The sequence below is a fragment of the Rhinichthys klamathensis genome, unplaced genomic scaffold (assembly GCF_029890125.1).
Source record: "Rhinichthys klamathensis goyatoka isolate OS25496 unplaced genomic scaffold, OSU_Roscu_1.1 h1tg000585l_1, whole genome shotgun sequence".
NCBI lineage: Eukaryota > Metazoa > Chordata > Actinopteri > Cypriniformes > Leuciscidae > Rhinichthys > Rhinichthys klamathensis.
The window spans coordinates 676,606-691,526 of record NW_026607045.1 but is presented as its reverse complement, the minus strand read 5'-3'; the positions used below and the strand labels follow the sequence as shown (position 1 = coordinate 691,526).

The 14,921-nt window shown below is 37.6% G+C and overlaps 1 protein-coding gene across 37 annotated transcripts in view; it reads right to left on the bottom strand.

The window, feature by feature from the left end:
* The window catches only part of dlg2 (discs, large homolog 2 (Drosophila)), a 298,249-nt gene that overhangs the window by 50,278 nt on the left and 233,050 nt on the right, over positions 1 to 14,921 (bottom strand). For 29 of the 37 annotated variants that reach the window (XM_056240225.1, XM_056240227.1, XM_056240244.1 and 26 more), the window contains 6 exons: positions 13,923 to 13,973; positions 11,774 to 11,898; positions 6,664 to 6,833; positions 5,369 to 5,505; positions 4,776 to 4,920; positions 4,409 to 4,574 (listed from right to left, as the gene is read on the bottom strand). In XM_056240225.1, coding sequence (XP_056096200.1) covers positions 4,409 to 4,574; positions 4,776 to 4,920; positions 5,369 to 5,505; positions 6,664 to 6,833; positions 11,774 to 11,898; positions 13,923 to 13,973 — 794 coding nt within the window. The remainder of the gene's footprint in view (positions 1 to 4,408; positions 4,575 to 4,775; positions 4,921 to 5,368; positions 5,506 to 6,663; positions 6,834 to 11,773; positions 11,899 to 13,922; positions 13,974 to 14,921) is intronic. The other 8 variants (XM_056240214.1, XM_056240226.1, XM_056240230.1 and 5 more) reach the window with 1 other exon arrangement.

The following is a 14,921-nucleotide window of genomic DNA, read 5'->3' as shown; positions in this document are numbered from 1 at the left end:
AATCGAAAATGTTGAGAAAAACTGTTTTAAAGGGATACTCCACCCAAAAATGAAAATTCTGTCATCATTTACTCACCCTCAAGTTGTTGCAAACCTGTATGAGTTTCTTTCTTCTGCTGAACACAAAGGAAGATATTTTGAAGAACGATTGGAACTTTGGGACCATTGACTTCCATTGTATTTTTTTTTTCTACTATGGGAGTCAATGGTGCCAAACAACTGTTTGGTTCCAGTCGTTCTTCAAAACATCTTCCTTTGTGTTCAGCAGAAGAAAGAAACTCATACAGGTTTGCAACAACTTGAGGGTGAGTAAATGATGACAGAACTTTCATTTTTGGGTGGAGTATCCCTTTAAGGTAAAAATTAAAACTATGATTGTACAATGGTTGATTGTCTTTCAATGACCAAGAAGGATTGTGATGCAATAACGTGTCCTACTTTGGTACATCACATTGTGCATACCTACACATACACACATAACCATGCAACAACAGTTCCTCGGATTTAAACTGGTCCTTAAAGGGATACTCCACCCAAAAATGAAAATTCTGTCATCATTTACTCACCCTCAAGTTGTTGCAAACCTGTATGAGTTTCTTTCTTCTGCTGAACACAAAGGAAGATATTTTGAAGAACGATTGGAACTTTGGGACCATTGACTTCCATTGTATTTTTTTTTTCTACTATGGGAGTCAATGGTGCCAAACAACTGTTTGGTTCCAGTCGTTCTTCAAAACATCTTCCTTTGTGTTCAGCAGAAGAAAGAAACTCATACAGGTTTGCAACAACTTGAGGGTGAGTAAATGATGACAGAACTTTCATTTTTGGGTGGAGTATCCCTTTAAGGTAAAAATTAAAACTATGATTGTACAATGGTTGATTGTCTTTCAATGACCAAGAAGGATTGTGATGCAATAACGTGTCCTACTTTGGTACATCACATTGTGCATACCTACACATACACACATAACCATGCAACAACAGTTCCTCGGATTTAAACTGGTCCTTAAAGGGATACTCCACCCAAAAATGAAAATTCTGTCATCATTTACTCACCCTCAAGTTGTTGCAAACCTGTATGAGTTTCTTTCTTCTGCTGAACACAAAGGAAGATATTTTGAAGAACGATTGGAACTTTGGGACCATTGACTTCCATTGTATTTTTTTTTTCTACTATGGGAGTCAATGGTGCCAAACAACTGTTTGGTTCCAGTCGTTCTTCAAAACATCTTCCTTTGTGTTCAGCAGAAGAAAGAAACTCATACAGGTTTGCAACAACTTGAGGGTGAGTAAATGATGACAGAACTTTCATTTTTGGGTGGAGTATCCCTTTAAGGTAAAAATTAAAACTATGATTGTACAATGGTTGATTGTCTTTCAATGACCAAGAAGGATTGTGATGCAATAACGTGTCCTACTTTGGTACATCACATTGTGCATACCTACACATACACACATAACCATGCAACAACAGTTCCTCGGATTTAAACTGGTCCTTAAAGGGATAGTTCACCCAAAAATGAAAATGCTGTCATCATTTACTCGCCCTCAAGTTGTTTCAAACCTGTATGAATTTATTTCCTCTGCTGAACACAAAAGAAGATATTTTGAAGAATGTGGTTAACCAAACAGCTGATGACAGTTGATGACTTCCCAATGACTTCCATAGTATGGGAAACAAATACTATGAAGGTCAATGGGGCCCATCAACGGTTTGGTTACCGACATTCTTCAAAATTTCTTCTTTTGTGTTCGGCAGAAAAAAGAAATTCATACAGGTTTGGAACAAGTTGAGGGTGATTTTTTGGGGTGAACTATCCTTTTAAGGTCAGCGACCACACAGCAGTTTGCTGAACTACATAATTCATAAGAACTTCCTGACTACACATCTAATAATTATGAATGTCCTGTTCATTAAAGGTGAGCTTAGTAATAATTGAGTACTGACCCTTGGTAACACTGCTGAGTGTGTATGTACATGATGTGAGTATGGAATGGTCTACTTCTGAAGCTGTATTATTCATGATGATTGAACGACTAGGATGTGTGTGTGTGTGTGTGTGTGTGTGTGTGTGTGTGTGTGTGTGTGTGTGTAGTTTTGCTGTCCTAAAGCCTCACAGATGTAAAGTATTTGGAACTGTTTTTAACATTTGGTGTATAATATTATGGTGTATGTGTGTGTGTGCATTTGTATGCTCCCATAATGCAATGGGGGTCTTATGCTGTGCTTCACCGATTATTGCAACATAACAAACTCCTAGACACACTACATCTGCACACTCCATTGCCCCTAAACCAAGATGACACACACATGAACAAAATCATGTTCACCCTCCCCACTTGAACATCTGCCTAATGTCACACCTAATTAATTATTCAACTTGTGAGCCATAACATAAGTTCAGATTTATTATGCCAATCCACATGAAACGCCCCATTCCGTATTTCACTCGCAATCAATTTCCGAGCCTCTGAACTTAAAATAAATATTAGTGGCTACAGCATTCTGCCATTCCATATTATAATCTTCATCCAGACCTTTGATTATCTCAGAGTGCTTAATTCTCCAGTGGAAAACACAGTGAAGATGAAGGGAGCTGAACTTCCAGAAGGGCTTATGCTTCCTCAAACACAGGGACCATGTAAACCTCTTACCCCCGGAGGGGTTTTAATCTCACTCACCTCAAAGAAAGGTCACACCCTTTGTTAGGCACGCATGTTTGCATGCACGTTTAGCATTTATGGAGAAACTGGGAATTTTTCACAGCAGGGTGCCATCAACTGTGTTCCACAGTGGGAGACATTAACAACACCGTCCGTTAAAAGTAAAACATATTTGAGATATTATAGTGGCAGGTTGAACTTGGGTATTTATTTAGTAATGACTTTCAGACTAGATGAAGCTTATTATGGTGAACATGGCTTTAAGACAATAAGGCTAGTGGAATTCTGGGATTCTGGTTTAGCTACAACATGTTCAACACGTGTACGAGAAGCAACAGCCCCAAATCCTGTCAAGCAACCATCGCTAGACACTTATGTCTAGCGATGGTTGCTTGACAGCATTTGGGGCTGTTGCCTCACAGATGTGTTGTAGCTAAACCAGAATCCCAGAATTCCATTAGAACTGCCATCAACAGCCTCAGAGGCCCAAAACAACCACAGGGCCCATGAACACATCAAGAAGCCAGCCGGCAGAAAGAGGGCATGACAAGATAATCAAAACCGAAGTCTGTCTGACTTTTTTTTGCTATTCTGAATTCAAAGTTCTTAGGGACTTCGACAAGTCCACAGATTCAGCTCTGACTGTGCAATTTAGTTTTCTTTTCCAGAAAACTCCAGGGATGATGCTCAGTATTCAGGTTGCATTGCAGTGAACCAAACACATTCCCAGCCCTAACTGTCCTGAACATATGTCTCCCAAAACATCCTTAAAAGCAAGCCAGCGCACAAAAAGAAGCTCATGCTGTCGACACACACTGATATCATCACAGATTTCAGTTTGAAACATTATATTCTGCTTTTATTTGGTAATAAAATCATGCGCCATGTGTGGTTGCTAAGGTGTTCTACATGATTGATAGAGTGTTTTAGGTGGTTTCTTATTGACTCAAATAAAAATAAGCCCACTATTAAGTCTCTATGATACTCTGTACAAACCCAGGATCATTTGAAAAATGTGCCTGTTCCGTCATTTTTGCCAAATGATATTGCATTGCTTCTTGCACGATTCACGTAATTTTCTAAATGAAATGATAACAGAGCTAAAAAAATTCAGTTTGATCTGAAACAGATGAACGTGAATCTGGCAACCTTTTATAACGTTGTTTGTTGTACGCATTGCAGCAGTTCAGAAATGAAATGGCACTAAAAGGTTAAAGCTCTATTTATGTTTAGAACTAACATACCACCTACCACGCTAGTCTTAACAAAAGCAAAGGTGAGATAAAATGCATTGAGCTCTTTTATCATGACTTGTGTTACACGGGAGTCGTACCCGAGTGCTCCGCATCACAATTGCAATGCTGTACCAGGTGAACTACCGAGCAAGTTTACTACATCAGAAAAGCCATACATATTGAGCTGATTATGTGATGTACACGTTCGCTTACAAATCATGCAGTATGGTAAACATGTCATAACATAGTACAAAAATGTAGATAGAGCCTATGTTATTCTGTACATTCACAACAAACATGGACCACAAAAAATCCAGGAACATAAAACAGTACAGAACTAACAGGACGGGAGGGAGTAAGGATGGGACAGTAAATCCCAAAACAATCCCATCACTAGGTGTGATGACGCTGCTTGATTGTCTTTCGGATTTTCCACAGGACACATGGGGGAAGGGGGCTACACAGTCTACCTGTGGGCAGTGGCATCTGGTAGAGAGGGAGGGAATTACCGTAGGAAGGAAAAACCATCCAACCTGTTAATGTCCTCTTCCCCCAGCAAGTGCTTGGGCAGGGGGGAATATCGGCCGGGGGAGATGGGCGGAAGACTGGACTTATATTCCAGAGTGCCGTTATTACCGGGGGAAGAGATATGATTTTCCATTGCGGGTGAGAATGCTGTAGAGACACATAAAGAGAGAGAGAAAGAGTATATTATAGTATAAATTGGTTCACCACAATGCCAATCAATATAACAACCAATAAATCGATAGCTTGAATGACTAAAAAATAAACATTTCCAGATTACTTTCAAAAATTCTAAAGCATTAAGCATATGTATTACATAATGAAGTGTGAAATGTGGTAAGAATAACTCACAGTGTGTGATATCAGGCGGCCCATAGGGGTCTGAGAGATAGACACTAGTGGGTTTCCCAACCTTCAGGTATACTACATCTGACGTGTTCTTCAATATGGCCACTGCTTCTTCATGGGTCACCTCTTCCAGAGTGTAGTTATTCACCTGGGCGAAAGAGAAAACAAGCAGGAAGTGTTAAGAGGGCAATCCAGAGTTACGTAAACGGTTACGCTCTAGTGGTCAATGGCGAATCAGCGGTGCCAAATGTGTCCTGCCCAGTGGATTACACAGAGCACTGATCTTGCTAATTAAATCAAACTCAGTCTTAAAGAGTTTTAAAAAAAAACCTGGATTAAAAGCAATGGAGTTTGACACTGACACTAGAGCGAAACTTCAGGAATGTAATCACCCAACTATGGATGCAGCTCGTTCCCAAACATCTCTGAGGGCTGCTTCTATGTGTTTGGTCAGTAATTTAACTAAATTAAACTATTAAATGAAAATTAAATACAATTAAACTATACAAATGAAATTCAAAATGTTTTAATTTAAATTTAAACGAATAAAATAAAATAAAGTAATAAAATAAATATCAGAGGTCAATGAGACCTACCATAAGCAGTCTGTCTCCAACTTGTAACCGTCCGTCTTTCTGCGCAGCGCCCCCATCAATGATTTTAGTGACATAAATGCTGTTATCACCGGGGATGTGCTGGTTTCCCACACCACCTGCAATACTGAAGCCGAGCCCTATGGGATTTTAAGAAAGGACTGTACTCAAAACACTCTTAGAGCAAAAAGTATAAACTTTCCTTAAGCACAATCTAGTTCCTTAGTTTCCTAGAGGAGAAAACAAGTGTTGTACAATGCGTTAATGGTGTTTTGGATTCAGAGTGTCTATGGTGCCCGAAGCTTTTTCTCCAAATTTGTGTAAGTGCTGCTGTGTGTGTGATGCGTCTTCCTCTATGCACTCTGAATAATGCATCAAAGCAGTGTCTTTCTCAGGATATAGTTCTGTTTATTGCTCCACCCAAACAACAACCAACAAAAGAGGACGTGATAACTCTCAGGCTCAGTGGAGTTTCAAATCTTGATTTGTTTTCCATTTGTTTTCGCATCCTAGATGTGAATGTGTACATGAGTAACAGCCTATTTTCTTTTATAACAGCAGAAAAACCCCCAGCAACCAGTAGCGGCTTCTGATCGTAAATTTAGGTAGGGCAGATTATGGATCTTCACGCTAGTTTATGATAAACATTTTGTAAGCTTTATATTCTAATTGCTGAACATGCAGACACACTTTTGGCAGAGGTCTAGTGTCCTTGCATTATTCAGCCTGAGGGTGGCGCTCTAATTTTGATTGACAGGCTTTAAATACACACAACATCTTAGAATTGCCTTAATGTAGTATTTATTGCCTCAGAGTGTTGTTTTAAAATATTACGAGTTGTGGAGGAATTCCGGTGAGGAAAAGAAAGCCATTTTTATTGTCAAAACAAACATAAAACAAAGAGGCACTCTCTGCCTCGCATAGTATCATAATACATGCCTGCCGAAGTTAAATTTTAATATATCCCGCTCACTTTACGTCTTAAAGTAATCTAGAAAATCTGAAGAATATTTGTTGCAGAATGCTGAACACACTTACAATTTATTATTGATTCAGTTTATATAGAGGTCTATGTTTTGGATGAATATTTTTGGTGGGACACTACACCGCCTGCCCTTACAGATGAGCCGTGGCTGTGCACACCTACGAATAAACAATACTAAAATAGTATTGTATAGTAAAATAGTAAATAGTATTTTTTTTGTAGAACAGCCGACAACTGTGACACATCCCTAATGTGAACGGTGACAAACAGCTTAGGTAACAGATGGGTTTTAAGGTAATTGTAAATTTGAAACCTTTTGGTCCTTTTATGAGTTTGATTTCGGTGACGGTCTCCAGCATTGGTCTCCTCCTGCGCACATAGAGCCTCACGATCGATCCGGCCGCTTTCAGAGCCTCTACTGCCTTACTGTGAGACACCTCTGAGACATCTGATTCGTTCACACGCAAAATACAGTCATTCACTCTGCGGAGACAAATAAAAGCAAGAAGTGAGTTTTCTGGAGTCCTCGGTGTGTGGTGAGCCTCCTGCAGAGTTCCAGATCATGGCCGCCTGTGGTCCAAGGACAGCCGCCTCCTGGGGCATGCTCACATAGAGCAGCTGAGACCCAGCAAACACAAGAACACACACTGAAACTAAACCATGAACACACATATGTATATGCTATATATATATATATGCAACAGAGTAACTATAAAGCTGAATAATGTTCCACAGCTCAATTATAAATAGGGTTGGGTATCGTTTGGGTTTTATCCGATTCCAGTACCTACTCGGTATTTTTTAAACGGTTCCGGTGCTTAAACGGTTCTTAAATCGGTACTTAAGAAAATGAAACCGCACACACTTTATCAAAAAATAATACCCTTTAATTTACAGGGCCAAACTGGACACAATATTAACTTAAATCTTTAAACAATATAAATACAAGTAACATATGGTAATAATAAAACCAATATAAAATAAAAATTCATATTTACATAATATCAAATGAAACAATATTGTATCAAACAATGTAATAATACTGGAGATTAATAGAGATTACTAGCAGGCAGAGCTGCCAACTCTCACGCATTGACCGTGAGACTCACGCAAATGACCCTTTTCACACAGAAAAATCGCGGACAAAGAGGACACTGACAGACAAGACAGAGAAGGTTACTTTTGATATGGAACAAATCCACAGCTGTCAGATTCTGTCAATATTTTTACGAGATTCACACAATAAATAACGTTTTGGCTCTTTGAAATGTGACAGATCGCTGTAGCGCGTCAGTTCAAACGGCACGTGATACAGCAGCCTACAAATACAAATCCACTGCTTCTTAGCTACGCAGCGTTGAGTGAACCTATGAAAGAGAACATCTCTGGTTGGTGTAACATATCTCTCAATAGGGAACGGGACGCAGCCAAGCTCCTCGCGGTGCCGACCAGCTTCCTTTTTCGGCAGAGAAATCTGAGGAGCAGATGGCGCGCGCGCGACAGCATAGTATGACGACGTAAGTGCGTCGATGCGGCGCCATCAGCCAATGAATTGGCTTGATTCTATATGGGATTCAGACTATCGGCACACCCAGAGGGCGTTCTGACCATAGACATAATAAATACATAGACGCCCTATTGGCCCCTTTGGAACGTTGCTGCGATACGTCAACGGGTCCGCCATTTTGCGGAGGACAAGACTGCGCTGTGAACAAATGTAAGTAAACGGGGGAGCTGCGTTTTTTCTGGATAAAAACAAACTGTTTTTACATTTATCAACCGATTTCAGTGGTTTGTATGTGGTGTACAAAAAGTTCCATCTCTAGTTATTTAAAATCTCGATAGTTAGACTTGTAAAAAAAATTTTTTTTAATAAAGAATGGTCAATTAAGCTCAGGCTTGTCATGTATCTGGCTTTTTATTCTTGGATAAGAATGGTGAAGACCCCCCATACTGAGATATAATTTAAGTTTTCTTATTGTGGAAAAAGCATTTTCTGTGATTTTTAAATAGACGCTATCTTTATAAACAAACAACATATTTGAGCTTTAAACAACTACATTGTCGACTGAAAAACTATTAAAACTACATTTCGTGACACAATAACAGTAGTATTTTTAAATGTATCCTCTGAACGTTACTATTACTAATTAAATCATGACCAAATACAACCAAAAACAAAGGTTCAGTCTTGCTTGTGAAAGGTAATTCCTCGAAAGCTGTTTTCAATTGTGTGGCGATGTGTACAGCCCCAAACAGCGCACAAAACATGCATTTTTCTCAATTCCCGGTATGAGAGGAATGGGAAAGAGCGCGCATGCGAGACAGAAGAAACTGTGCTCCAAACTGTGTAGCACACGCACGGTGGAGAGAGAGAGAGCGAGAGACCTTGTGTGTATGTGTGTGCGTGTGTGTGCGCTTGAAGTTAGGCACCGAAATCAGGCACCGAAATTTTCTTTCTTATTCGGTCTGGTTACTACCGTTTAAGTCGGAACCGGTTCCCTATTGGCACCGAGTTTCGGTACCCAACCCTAATTATAAATGATAAAAAAACAGAAAAAACGGTAATATTGTGAAATGTAATATGTAATAATATATAAAATACTTGATTGTCAAACATTTTAATTGTGTGTAATACACTAATATATATTTTTTATCTAAATTTACAGAAATTCTAACTAAGCATCTATATTTTGTTGAACATTAGCAGTTTGTAGTTTTAATGGTTTTTCCCTGTCACTGATCCCTGTCCAACTCTATAAAGCCTGATCATACGTGTGCTACATCCAATCTAGAATCTTTGATGCAGCTTCCTGTTTCTTTGCTCCACACATCTTTAAAGCCTGAATGATTTATCTGGAGCCCGTTCAGCTTCCAACACTCCCAAAGTCAAACAAGGGCAGCCCCCCCCCCCCAAAAAACCCTACACAATGTAATTGCTTCTCTAAATGGCGTTCACCTCCAACTCACCATAAATCTATCACAGCTTATTGGTGAACGTTCAAAGTGTCTTACTCTTTTAAAAGAGAGAATGCAGCATATGTGGTGGATGGGAAAGGGGAATGGAAAGACGTTTGCAGAATATAGAACGCTGGAGTGGCGCAACTTGCCAGGTGAGAAGCAGCAAGAGAAGGATTGGTGATGCTCAAAGCCCTGACAGACCTGACTGAGAGACAGAGGATAAAAGAAAACAGCCAAGTCATGGAGCAGAGCAGGGTGAAAGGCTCAGAAGGGGCTGTCACATGCAGCTGCTGTTCGGGGCGCCGCACACACATGCATACAAAACACAGGAAGATCTGCTATCTCTCCAGCACAATCTAATTACGCTTCCCTCTAATAAAACAACCCTCTCAACCAACTCCTGGTCGGCCCTTACATGAATCTCAAACAAATCCAGCAAGGAATAGAAACTCCTCAGCTCACCAATATCAATTAAACTACTGTAAAATGTTAAATGAATGCAGACATTGCTCTGCAGAATTTGATTAATATATATATATATATATATATATATATATATATATATATATATATATATATATATATTCAAATTCAACTAAGACTTTTGAAAAATCTGAGCAAGGGTTGAGATATTGTTGAGGCCCTGTTTTTCCTGAGATAACAAGGGCCTTTTTGTCAGTATAAAACTATGAGAAGCAGGAGTCATCAAGCAAATAGGCTCACCCAAAGTGTGTGTTTCACCCAAAAATGAAAATTCTGACATCATTTACTCTCATGTTTTTACAAACCTGCATGACTTTTTTCTTTTGTGGAACACAAAATAATATTTTTTTTTTAAGAATGTTGATAGTCAAATAGTATTGTTGCATATTGATTTTCGTTGTATGGACAAAAAAAAAACCAACAAATAAAAACCCACAGGCATTTCTAAAAAATATCTTGTTTCTCAAAGTCATGCAGTAAATAATGACATAACTTACATTTTTTTGGGCTGAATTATCCCTTTAATTTCATTTTACTCATTTACAACTTTTCCTTCCTGAATGGTTTTCATGAAAATATCATGTTCGTTTAAAAAGTAATGCACACAAATTCAGGAAAATATAATTTTTTTATTTATTTTATACATAAAATGTATAATGCATACTTGTTTGTTTTTACCCTGTAGAAGATTGACATTATCCGAGAGTGATTTGGTCAGGTCTATTCGTTATATCCACACAATTCACCTCAGACCTCGCAGATGGTAAATTTTTTAAAGTACCTCGCGGTCAGAGTGTGTGGCAGTCAGCAGAAAACTTCAGGTACTTGAGCTCTCCAGAGAGACATTAGGACTGTGATGAACAACCCGGGTTCAATCATTTACAGCCGGGAGAGGGAAAGAGAGGGGAAGGAAAGAGAGCAAGGGAGGAATAGAGAAAGAGATTGCTCTACGAAGCCAGAGCAATAAGCGAGATCATTATGTCTCGAAAAAGAAAATTGCCTAGTGATCTACTGAATTTATCTTCATCTTAGTAAGAAACAGTTTTATTTCCTCTGACAATTCATCAATACATTAAAAATGTTCAATTCACCATGAAACTGTCCACTCTTCTGAACATATAATCCTGTTTGCATTACATACACTAGAAATAAAGGTTCCAAAAGGGGGTTTTCCGCAGCAATGCCATAGAAGAATCATTTCATGTTCCCCCAAAGAACCTTTCAGTGTTCAGGTCTTAAAAGAACCAATTTTTTTCTTTCTTTCTTTGATTTTTTTTTTTTTTTAATAATCTAAAGAAACGTTTTCCACTATAAAGAACCTTTTATGCAATGGAAAGGTTTCATGAATGTTAAAGGACCTTCAAGAAAATACAGATGCCAATAAAGAGCCTTTATTTTTTTTAAGAATATTTATTATATTTTTAGCATACAAATATGAGTTTGTATTAAGAGAATGTGTACAGGGTTTCTGCAGGTTATATGACAGTACATTTAAGACTTTTTAAAGGCCTTTTTTAAGACCAAGTAAAGAAAATTTAAGGAATAAATGGAAGATAACTCAATATGTCAATGTGTTCTTTAAACGTAAATATCTAGGGAAAAAAGCATTGGATCAAAAAGAAGTGAGTTTATGATTAAAAGAAGAACAAATATCTACCAGTGGGCCAAAAAAAATAATAAACTTAATTCAAAGGGAAGTTTCCATAACTCATTGACACAGAAAATTGTTCTTGTTTTAGTCATAAACTCACATAATTTTATTAAAATACTGAGGTGACATGTATTTTTTTTTACAATGCATGCAACATTTCATGCCAGAATTAAGACATTTTTAAGGTCTTAATTTGTGTAAGGGTTTTAGGACTTTTTAAGACCCGCAGAAACTCTGTAGTGTCAATTTTGATTTTATATTAACATTAAGCCTTGAATGGTACGCAACAAATGCAAGCACACAAGTGTGTAACGAAACACCGACCCACCTGAGTCTGCCGTCTTCAGCCGCCGCTCCCCCAGGGATGATCTTCGTGATGAAGATCCCGGGATCATCACCGATGTGAGGGTTATCTGTTCCACCCGCTATACTAAACCCCAACCCTGAGTTTCCCTGAGGACACACACACACAGCAATATGAAAGATGTAAAGGCCCTTTATTAGTCTTTTGCCTCAGTGAAAAGAGCCTGAATAACAGAACCAAAACAGACTGAACAGAAAGAGAGACTCGTAGCGTTATTTTTGTAAGAGGTGCACTTTGCTACCCATGACTCATCAGTGTTTACAGTTTGGCACGGCAATTGCCTCTGAGCAGCGCAAACTCACAAATCAAAACCTGTCGCAACCGTGGGCTAGAGCCACTTTTAACATCTCTGAGACATAAATAGACTAACAGGCTAATATTTTGAAATGACGTGTTTATGATGGAACTCTCCAGGGCGCTGCCTCAGGTTAACACACAGGCTTTTAAGCTTCAAAGTGGATTGTGAGGAGAATTAATCTTTGCTGAGATCTTCCCTGGCTATTTTGGATCTGCTTTATAGAATAGCAAATGTAAAGTCATGGTAAATACGAAAAGGCAATACTAGGATATGTGAGTGAGAGAAAGAGATAAGTGACAATAACAGATCAGGCCCTTGCAGCAGAGTTATCGCTTAAGTTTGCATCCAATTTTCCAACATGTAATCTCAGTTGAGTCTGCAGAGAGAGCCTCGAACATACACTCTCCGCCTCACGGCTCCAGGGTCGGACAAATCTGTGTTCCCTCTGGTCTAGTTGACCTTTGCTATTGTCCGTGCTCTGTGTCTAGTCATGTGGATCCGATTGCAGCTGCCAGTATGTCATCTGCAGCCGTCTAATTCACTCTCTCTTTCTCTCACACTGCCTCCACTGTGCACCCCAGGCTTTCACTTGTAAATAAAGCACATAGAGTGGCCCAATTAAGAGACTTCAGTGATGAATTAAATCTTCAGTATTACTTTCTATGGAGCTTGTATATATAATGCATTACAAAGGCATTCTTAATGAACAACAATGCATTTATAAATATGTACGTATAATATATATGGAAATGTAATATATTAGGGTAGAAATAAATAAATACATAAATAATTTCGAGACATTTTAATAACTACATATATTCATGGTTAAAGAGTAAGATCAGCATCTAATTTGTAGTTAAATTAAATTTATCATGTGTTTAAAAGTGCAAATATAGATTATAATAAATATAAAACAATCATTATACTTAATGAAATTACATTGATGTATAAAAGTATTCATTATAATAATTATTAGAATATAATAATTCATAAAATATATATCCATTATATATACAACTAATATATCATGTGAAAATCAAAAAATTACAAAATGTAACTAATTATTTTGTTATATTTTGTAATAATCAATGTTACAAAATCACAAAAAAAGATTTGTGAGGTATAAACTCGCAATTCTGACTTTTTTTCTCGCAATTGCGAGTTTATACCTCACAATTCTGATAAATAAGGTCAGATTTTTTATTTGTGAAATAAAAAGTCGCAATTACTTTTTTTTTTATTCTGTGGCTTCCATAATTTAGTATTATTATTAATGTTAAAAACAGTTGCGCTGCCTAATATTTTTTGGGGGGAATTCTTTGTTTATAGAATAACGTTTATTACTTTTATTTGTAATAGAAATCGTATGTACCATTATGTACTCATGTCTTTACTGTCATTTGATCAATTTATGCATCCTTCCTGAATAAAAGTATTAATTAAAAATATTATGGAATAATAGTTACATAATTAAAAAAAAAAGTTTTAGATAAAGTACAGAATTGACAGGTTGATATTTTGGTCAGGCAAATTCCCTTCCCGAGAGCATTCCCACACAATGACTAGACAAAACTAAAACGCAATCATCATTCAATCAAACGATCTCCCAGTTATTACTAATCACAGGCTAAACTCGTACCGTGATTGGTCATGTTTTATGTTTATACGTTTCAAGATCATGCTCACAAGCCAAGCTGTGAATGATTGGATTACCAGGCGGAAGAATCCACACGAGCATAAAATATGACATGTGCCTAATATGTGCCTACGGTTACAGCCTGTATCTATGGATGTGAGAGAGAGACAGACACTTACCCGCTCTAATGTAATCTCTTCAAATTCATATTCAATTTCTGTCCCATTTACCTATTGGAGGGAAAAAAAATAAAATCCCATTAGATGTGTTTGCAAATGCAATTCAAAAAGGGCAGTAATCATTTAACCGTCACATTAAATATCTAACTGTGATGACACAATATCATCCTAAAACTGCAGCAGGCAAATGATGCAGAAAGAGGTTCATAACAGTTCAAAACATTATGGGATAGCTAAAGGACTAAATTAAACCCGCTGTGATTGATAAAGTGATGCTACATACATTATCTTGAAAGGATAAGTCAAATAAACTCTAAAAAAAACCATCAGCATTCATCTCATTCTCCTTGACTGAAATAGGACCGGGGCTTTCATACATCTTCAGCAGACATTGAGCCTAATATCTATTCAGCTCACCGCGTCAGCCGTAATTGTCTAAATCTGAGTCCGGACACTAAAATCCATAATCATTTACCTGCTCGTACAATGGGACCATGCCTCTGAGGCAGACATGCTGGCTCAAGCAGCCCTTTAGAGATGAATTCATACTGAACGTTACGCACATTGAAAGACATCTAATCCAATTTCAAGTTCAATTTCAAATGAGGGTCATGTTTGTGCTCGATTGGAGACGTTCATCTTAATTATTCTTTAATAAGTGCATCTAAAGTAATGGCCGCATGATACAATAAGAGCTTTTGAAAACCAGCATGTCTGTTCTCACATTCATAATTTGAGCATATACAACAAACATGCTCCGCATTTGACAGGGAGCATGTTTGGCCCGTAAAATGCCATTTTAAGAAAGACAATTTTAGATGAACCGTTTTAAAAGCTGGCAAATAATTACAAAGAATCGACAATGTACACTGAATTACTATTAGATTCCGTTACTATCTTAAGAAATGTCCCTGGTCTAATTGTTCATGATTCATGAATATTAATTATACTTAATATTATATCATATAAAAATCATAATAACTATTATAAAATGTGTTA